Raw genomic sequence first — 9,015 nt, 5'->3', positions numbered from 1 at the left:
GAGTTAGTTTACACTAATGAGCTACCTTTTGCTCTTCAGCTTCCTCCTACTATATAGCCTGATGTGTTTTGCTGCGTGAGTGTGCCATAGGCTTGTCTCCCAGTCTTGATCAGGTGTCTCATCTTTACACCTCTCTCACAACTCCTATCAGAGTTTATTTCTAATGGAAGAGGTTCATATGATAAAGAAAAAACCAGCCAATCCTCACACCGCGATAGAGGTGAAAAATGCTACCTTGGCTTGGGACTTCTCCCACGCCAGCGTCCAGAGCTCACCAAAGTTGACCCCCAAAGTGAAAAAAGACAAGAAAGTCACCAAGGGCAAGAAAGAGAAAATGAAGCTGCAGAATGAGGGACAGCAAGCTGTGCTGGCAGAGCAGAAGGGCCATCTTCTAGTGGACAATGATGACCATCCTAGCCCCGAAGAGGAGAACAAAATCATCCACCTGGTTAACCTTCGGCTTCAGAGGACTCTCTACAACATTGACTTGGAGATAGAAAAGGTAGGAGAAGAAAGGAGGAAATCTGAGCTTTCAAAAGGCCTCATTTTTACCTGTCTCTTAGAATAGAGAGCTGTGTATTTTTGCATGAAATGGAGCATATTGCTTTTGTGCACTCCTGTAATATCCATGGCAACTGCAGTATCCAGGATGCAGTGTCTGATCTTGATGTAAACAACTGTGCCATTTTAGCAAACTAGATCTTTGCAAACAGCCTATGAAACAACTGCAGGTTGTATAGCTTTCACATCTAACTGATGGTTTTGCTGTTCGTAGCTCTCAGTACAGTATATGAGCCATTAAGCTTAAAGAATCAGCAGGGCAAAAGGAGTATCAGTGGGGTATTGGTGGGTGGTGTATTCCTGCAGCTGTTGGATAATTTTGCAGGGTTTCAGCTATATTCTGGGTGAACATTTTAGGTGATTAGGTGTTCTAATGGATCCTAACAGTGCTTTTCATTGAAGAATGTGCAATTTCCTTCCCTGAGAAATTTTGTGCAGTAGAAGGACACAGAAATTTTCAAGAATTTAGAAGCAGTTGGAGTTCTCATTCCAAGATAGGTAAAAACATGTAAAATGTCAAAGAAAAAGCATTGAACTTAGTACATGACATCTGCTACAAATACAAAAGTTTTGCAGTCTGGCAGTTGGATGTTGTAGTACTGGGATCCATGCATTTATCGAGATATTTATGGTTAAATTGTCTCCTATAGTCATATGAATAGAGGGATAGTTTAAACTCTTTAAAATATAGGTCTTTTATAGTTTAAAACTTTTGAGAAGGATGCATATACTTTAAAAAAATAGCCTTGAAAAAGGAGTACACAGTTACTTGAAAATGTAAAGGCTAGTTTTCTGTCAGAAGCTTGTAAACGAGAGGAGGCCAGCAATGTGTTCCACAAGTGGCTATATACCCTTTTTGTCCACTTTACCTTTTCTGTTTACAAAAGGAACAAAAATGGTTTTGATGAATTCATTGTTTAATGTGGGTATCAACCCACCCATTTTATTGCAGAGAAATGCTTCAAAGTGACTAGATTCTAGCCTTTCTTGGTACATGTTCCTTAGCAAACTGCATCTCATAGGCAAGGAGTTTTACTGGACCCATGTATCCCAAATTCTGCTTTTCTTTCAGTCTTTCCTTCTTTATATTTTTCCTTACCACTCTCAAAAGCATCTTGGTGTGTTATGTTCAGGCAGGCCTTGGTGCTTTTGGCTGAGTGCAGCATCCTCTGGGCCTGTATCAGGCCTAGTCAAAGGGAAGCTGATCTTAAAATACATTCATTTTTACCTGTAGAGTTGATTCAGTTTTAGTCCACTGTGAGATAGTATTCACTCTTTATTATTTGAGAGTTAAAATACTGACTGTCTTGCTTTTTTTGTCTGTTATGTCCCTTTTCAGCTGTCATTAATACCCCTCAGAGGTACTAAAGGTAGTCCAAATTCTGAAAGGGATGGAGAATGTAAGAAATGAGTACCTCTCAGAAATTTTTTTTTTTTCTGTCTAGGGAAAACTTGTCGGAATTTGTGGCAGTGTGGGGAGTGGAAAAACTTCACTTATCTCAGCAATTTTAGGACAGGTGGGAAATTCTGTTTTGACTACTTCTGCTCTTCTCTTTCCTATCTCCTATTTCACGTATTTGTACCCTGTAGAAGAAAGTCTATTCTAAACATGGAATAGCATAATTTCACAGTTTATCTTTAATTTCAGATGACCCTGTTGGAGGGTAGCATTGCAGTAAGTGGAACATTTGCATATGTAGCCCAGCAGGCCTGGATTCTCAATGCTACACTTCGGGACAACATTCTTTTTGGCAAGGAATATGATGAAGAAAGGTTTGTCAGAACTGTTTGATTTTCATGAAAGCTTAGTAATTCTTGGCCCAAGTGTGGGAAAATTTAATGCAGAGTACACTGCAGTTAAAGCCTATGTATCCTTTTAGAGTCTGTCTTTAAGACTCCTTTAAGTCTCATTTAAGAGCCTGCCTCTCTTGCACGTTCACTGTGGCTGATGGCTGTCAGTGCGTCCGTCATTGCTCATTTGCAGTGAGGGCTGTATCTCATGCCGGGGTACTGTCTGATCTCTGTTTTTAGCAGCTGCTGTGGAGCAGCACTGAAGTGGCATGTGCTCTTGCTGTCCTGGCCTTGCCCTCTTTAAAGACAACAACTGCTGTTTGCAATGTACTGGCACCTTCCATGGCCCTCCCCAGTGGGGGCCTTCCCTGTGGCCTGTGCTAGCTATCCCTGGAAAGAAATTGCCTCCTTACCTTCACCGTACTTCAGAAGGTGGTGATTAATTATTATCCTCAGTTTCCTCCTGAGAATCCAAGGCAGGTCATTTGTTTTAGGCTGCTGGAATGTCTGCTACTAGTGTAGAAAGTGGGATAATGCTGTACTAGCTAGATACTTGGGGGGGGAAACCAGTGTTCTTACTACGTATCTAATTGTTCTTTAGATACAATACGGTGTTGAATGGTTGCTGTCTAAGGCCTGACCTAGCCATCCTTCCAAATGGGGACCTGACAGAGGTATAAATTTTGCTTATAGTAGACTAATAATTAGATGGAGAAAAGTAGAGTTTTAGTTTGGTAGACTAGACTGGAGTGAAGGGAACGTCAGTCTGGTATGCATATGAGCCAAGCTGTTGAATGCACCTTCTTGAGCTGAGCTTATCGATGCAGGCCCTGGGCTATTGAGAGTTGTGCCATGTTTTTGACTCAGATGTTGACAATTTGGGAGTTTATTGTGTTGTAAATTTAGCTGCCTTAACAGGACCTATTTGAACTTGATTTAAAATAGCTAAGAAAAAAGCATGGCTATGTTAATACAAAAAAAGGTAAAATAAGCAAAAAAGTACTGCCACATTTCAAGCACATTAACCTTGAGTTTGAATGTATAACATGTTTCACAAAGAAGTGGACACCTAAACTAGAATATATATATGTATTAAAACAATTTATAATATTATGGGGGGTGTGTGTGTATATATAAAAATAAAAATATTATGGTCTGCTTCATTCTGGTCACCTCTTGACCTCTGAATAGCTGTGTTGCTTGGTGCTGTAGAAATAAAGTAACAGGTGTGTGTCTGTACAGATTGGTGAACGAGGAGCTAACCTGAGTGGAGGGCAGCGTCAGAGAATTAGTCTGGCTCGAGCGCTGTACAGTGACAGGAGCATTTACATCCTTGATGATCCCCTTAGTGCCTTAGATGCTCATGTTGGAAACCACATTTTTAACAGTGCAATAAGGAAGCACCTGAAGTCAAAGACTGTCCTTTTCATCACTCATCAGCTTCAGGTACTACATCTCTCATACTTTCTTTCTTGGACTTCCTTGAAATACTGTTTAGTCAGTTGCCCTCATACTGGAAATCTCTATGCCCTGCCCTGTTACAGCACAACCCTGTCTGTCTATAGGATGCATGATTTATGTTCACAAACTAGGTTTGCAAATATGCACTGAGCACAGTCCACGGTCTGATTCTTTGTTTGATACCAGTGCTGCTTGGTATCTGATCTGGACTGGTAACACTGGTCTAAAGAAAATTTACCAGAGAAGTAAATACCTTGTTCAAAAACACTTTTGCTAACTTGGTATAAAGCTAGTTCATCACATCAGGAAAACTTAGATTTGGTGTCAGTAAATAAGAATGGATGTATTCTGAGATTTTTTTTTGCTATCTTCTGTGCATAGAAATGTTAATACTTAGTATATAAGTATTTGCAGTGTTTAAGTATCCTGAATTGTCTTCCATAACAGATTGGTTTTGATAGAACATAAAAACTTTTTATTTGTGTACAGTGAGACTAATCATGGTGCTCTAGTCAATACAGGATCTTTAAAAATCGGATGTCTGTTACTTTGGAAGAGGTGTGTTCTGTGCAAATGTCTATAAATTACTGAAAATAATTGTGTGGGAGTGTGTCTGATTATCGGACATAATGATAAAGACTTGTTCTTACTGTCATTTTCTCCAGTATCTCGTTGACTGTGATGAAGTAATCTTCATGAAAGAAGGCTGCATTACTGAGCGAGGAAGTCATGAGGAACTGATGAACTTAAATGGGGACTATGCAACTATTTTTAATAACCTGCAGCTGGGAGAAACACCACATATTGAGGTATTTGTTTGTTTATTTTAAAGTGCTCTGAATGATGACTTTTCTGATGAGATGAATCAAATGACATAGTTGGAAGACTGGAAAATGGCTTCACATATTCATATGTTGTTCTGACCAATAGATTTCCTGTAGAATAATCTGTGCTTCGTTAGTACTTCCTATTTGCAGCTACAGTTGGTATTTAGGGAACGCGTAGTAGAGAGAACTCTGCCAATGAGCTCATGAGTTGAACATAAAAGTAATGTATCGTCTCCTCTGGTGATGCTCAGAAGCAGGAAGCTTGTTGTCTCTTTTATTGTATACCTCACTTCTTAATTTACCTCCAAATTAGCAGAGACCTGGACCAACCTTTGTCTGATAAAATTCTTACTGCTTTATTACTACTTTTTCACATAGGGTGTGACTGAGGCACAGGAAAAGTGATGCAACTTGACAAAAGTTAGATGTGACGGTTTTTTGGAAATGTAACTGAAAATGCTTTGTTTTGGGCAGTTTTGAGGAAAAAAAATTGTTGCTTGACACTGCTTCTGTTATGAAACAATGGCTGTAAATGCAAACTTGGATTTGTGCTCTAGTGTTTTAGTCAGTGGAAAAAATGTAAATGTAGAAAATAACAAGAACCGTTCAGTACGATGTGCGTTTAAATTTTCAGCAATTTAATTTTCCCCACCTTTCTCTTGTTTGTTTCCCGAAGTTATTCTTTGGAGTAAGCAACTTTGCTGCTTTTTATTTGATGATGATTTACTTCTCTAAGTGTTATGTGCGTTTTCCCATAGTAAGAAGAGATTAAAAAGCACATCAGCGGTTTATTTTTTAAGAGATGAGAGACTCCTTATTCACAAGTTGCAGACATTTAAAAAAAAAAAATTCTGAAAAGGTAGCATTGTGATAAATATACAGATATAGAGGCGCTTGGTGAAATTTTCTCCTGGGAGATGTTAGTGAAAGAAGCAAAAGAATATACTGCAATACTCTGCATATTCTTTCTGAGGCATGAAGATTATAGTCGTGCCATTTTAAGATTAATGTAATGACAGTTAACATGGCATTCTCCAGTCTGCATGCTTGGCTGACCTTCACTGTCCCTCTGTAAACACTAGCTCATGGAAGGAGCATTAATTTGCATTGCCGATGGCATAAGAAGAAATGAATGGTAAAGTTAGATTCTCTGTGGTTTGATGTGTGAGAGATGTCTCTTTTCACTTCAAGTTGTGGGAAGAGGACCCCGAAGATGCTGTGTAGGGGGTTTCAATTAATGTAAGCTGTCTCTGAACAGGTAGTAACTTCCATTTGTGGGAAGGTGGCTGGGTTTAGAACAGTAGTTGTGTGTGCAGTTTAGTGTTTGGACATTTGTTTTCTTGAAGACCAAGTTAACCTGACTTCATCCTTAGAGGCATTTCATGAGAGCTTTCCCGAGTGAAGTACTAGGGTGTTTGGGGGGAAAAAAAGCCTCTTAATAAAATTGAGTTATTTTTGCAAGGGACAGGGGGATTGTATCTTTCTGTCAGTAATAGGGGTGTCGTTCCTCTACCATGTATGCACATAGTGTCACTGATTCTGGAAATCAATCTTGCACGCTACCAGTACAGATTGGTAGCAGTTCAGATTAATAGAGGAGAATTTAATCCACCAGAGTTGGCAGTCATCCATAATAACAGCGAAGTTAATATCCTCCTTGATATGAATGCTAAGCTATTGAAAGCCTTTGTCCTTAGGAGGCAGCTTATAAAAAGTTTGGGTTCAGATATGAAAATGTCAAAGCAAATTACTCCGGTATGTTTAGTGTCATTGTTTTCCTGCAGATTAATATAAAGAAGAACACAAACAGTTCACTGAAAAGACCCCAGGATAAAAGTACCAAAACAGGGTCTGTGAAGAAGGAGAAAGTTGTAAAGAAGGAAGAGGGTAACTATGTAATCAGATTTCTGGCTGTAATTATTTTAAACACCAATAAGCTCAAAACATTTGCTTTCAAAGTGTATTACGAATGTACCTCTCAGGTTTTGAAAGCTGTCTCAAGTCCTGGTCACTCAGTGTGGTTGATAGGACACAGGCAGTGGGCAAAGAACATTCATTAATTCATTAAATATGGGTTCCTGCACAGTTCAATCAGGCTCCCGCTGGTCAGATGCCATCGGCACAAAGGAACTTGTAGTATCTTTTCTCCCACACCAGCTCTCCCTCCTATCCTAAGAGGGCAATGCGTATAGCTTAGTACTTGCAGAGTCCTAGGCGGGACATGGCATTTATGTATGAAGAATTGGAAGATCTGACCTCTGTTTTGTGGTTCGCTTTGTTTAATGTTAACTTTGAACTTCAGCAGGGTTTAAAAAGCAATACTGAGGCTGATACCAGCCTAGTATTTAAGTCTGTGCTGATTACGCTTTTTCAGACATACCATGACGTGAATGATTCTGCAGAGGAAACGTGATTTTTTTGAAAAACTGTTTGAACCATTGGGTTCTATGTATGAAGCAATGCCTGTGTTTCTGAAAGTATTCTGTACAGTTTGAAAATGACTGTAGTTTCGTGTCTGTTCACAAACTTACAGAAATTTCATGGAACAGCTTTCTTTTCCTCACTCCTTCCTCTTTTGTTTCACAGGCCAGTTGGTCCAGTTGGAAGAAAAAGGCAAAGGCTCTGTCCCCTGGTCTGTTTATGGTATCTACATTCAGGCAGCTGGAGGCCCCTTTGCATTCCTCATCATCATGGCACTGTTTGTGCTGAATGTGGGCAGTACAGCTTTTAGCAACTGGTGGCTGAGTTTCTGGATCAAGCAAGGCAGTGGAGTAAGATAAATAGCTTTTCTACTCTCTTGTGTCTAACGGGCAGGGGGATAGCTCTCCTAGACTAATCCTAAGCAGTCCTGTGAGACCAAATGGTGCTTCCTAATTTAAGCAAGTTGTAAGGCTCCCCAGGAGATGATCTCACTAGAGAGCTCATCTCCAAGAATAAGAGAGATCCACTAATAAGAAACATATAATAACTCATCTGGTTTTATACTGCCCTGTTGCTCCTTATCTTGGTTAGTCTAAGAAAAAGAAGTGAAAATGTGAAAGGGGCCAACAAGCTGCAGGAGAACTTACTAATTTTAGTGCTGTGTTTTGTTTGAATGTGACCTTACATCTAACAGGATGATCTTGTTGAAGTATATGGCTTTAAGTCAAATGACTTTTGGGAGTTGCTTTGAAGACTGTGATGACCTGGGATGGTTTGGGACTTTTCCCATGCTAGGGGCTTTGATTGCAAGTCTTATTCCATTTAAAGATTCAAATATAACTGCAAGATTATTTTTTTTTGGCTGGGGGAGCAAACTACTAACCTCAGAGAGGAAATAATGAAGTGCAGATGGCCAACAATATTAAAATAAGCAATGAGGTCCTTAAACATACTTAAAGATTTAAAAAAAAAGAGAGAATGAGAATGTACAACAATGTGACAGTAAAGAATTTACTGCATACTGACAGAAAATAACAACCACGTTTGATAGGTTGTACATTGTCTTCTTATCCAAGGTGAATAGTGCTGTGTAATAGAAGTGGTGGTATGCAAGTATCTGGCATTGTTCAGAAGAACACAAGAAATTATAAACGTGAAATGAGAGATTAGGAATCAAATGAAGTAGTTATTGTGGTAGTATTTTCAAAGATATCGTAGGAAAAAGGCCAAGGGCTACAAATCTGCATGTCAAGTATCTCTGCTAGGGAAAACTTTCTGAAGTATTCAAAGATCATTGAAGTACTTTATTTGAAGAAATATCAAAGATGGTGGGAGGGGACAGAGGACAGTTAAATTCTACAATGTGTAATGTGTACATGCTTAATCCTTGTCTTACTAACTATTCACTGAAACCTTGAATTTTCTGCAGAACACCACTGTGACTTTGGGAAATGATACTGTCATAAGCAACAGTATGAAAGATAACCCTCACATGCATTACTATGCTGGCATCTATGCACTGTCTATGGCAGTTATGTTGATCCTGAAAGCTGTTCGTGGCGTTGTCTTTGTAAAGGTATGTGCCAATCCTGCTGTTTTTCTTATCCCCCCCCACCCCCTACTGCTGCATGTTGATTGTTGTCACCATGGTTCTTTTGGTCACCTCCCAAGAGAGACTTTTGAACCAGAGGAAGTCTGATCACGGATTGTGACGTTTCCATAAGTCACCTCTCGGGGCTGCACCATGCTTTCTGTTAAACTTCTTCCCAAATTAATAGCTTCCTTCCACTGGTTGGAAGCACAGAATGTAAGAAAAAAAACCTTATGGTTGGAGAGAGAAAATAAGCAGAATGTTTTGGGGCCCAGGTGAGGAGCAGTGACAGGAAGGCAAACATCCTTTCATAATGCTGCAATGTTTTCTGCATTGTCAGGGAACTCTCAGAGCATCCTCGAG

The 9,015-nt window shown here is 39.5% G+C and overlaps 1 protein-coding gene across 1 annotated transcript in view; it reads left to right on the top strand.

The window, feature by feature from the left end:
* LOC103922962 (multidrug resistance-associated protein 5-like) overlaps positions 1 to 9,015 on the top strand; it is a 48,369-nt gene that overhangs the window by 26,818 nt on the left and 12,536 nt on the right. The window contains 11 exon segments of the mRNA XM_009331193.1: positions 152 to 502; positions 2,007 to 2,078; positions 2,210 to 2,334; positions 2,954 to 3,026; positions 3,595 to 3,798; positions 4,479 to 4,622; positions 6,425 to 6,527; positions 7,227 to 7,411; positions 8,491 to 8,637; positions 8,993 to 9,009; positions 9,011 to 9,015. The exon segment at positions 9,011 to 9,015 is cut by the window's right edge and continues 105 nt beyond it. Of these exon segments, the coding sequence (XP_009329468.1) occupies positions 152 to 502; positions 2,007 to 2,078; positions 2,210 to 2,334; positions 2,954 to 3,026; positions 3,595 to 3,798; positions 4,479 to 4,622; positions 6,425 to 6,527; positions 7,227 to 7,411; positions 8,491 to 8,637; positions 8,993 to 9,009; positions 9,011 to 9,015 (1,426 nt within the window).

Source organism: Pygoscelis adeliae, unplaced genomic scaffold, assembly GCF_000699105.1.
Source record: "Pygoscelis adeliae isolate BGI_AS28 unplaced genomic scaffold, ASM69910v1 Scaffold479, whole genome shotgun sequence".
Classification (NCBI taxonomy): Eukaryota; Metazoa; Chordata; class Aves; order Sphenisciformes; family Spheniscidae; genus Pygoscelis; species Pygoscelis adeliae.
This window is presented reverse-complemented; position numbering and strand designations above follow the sequence as displayed.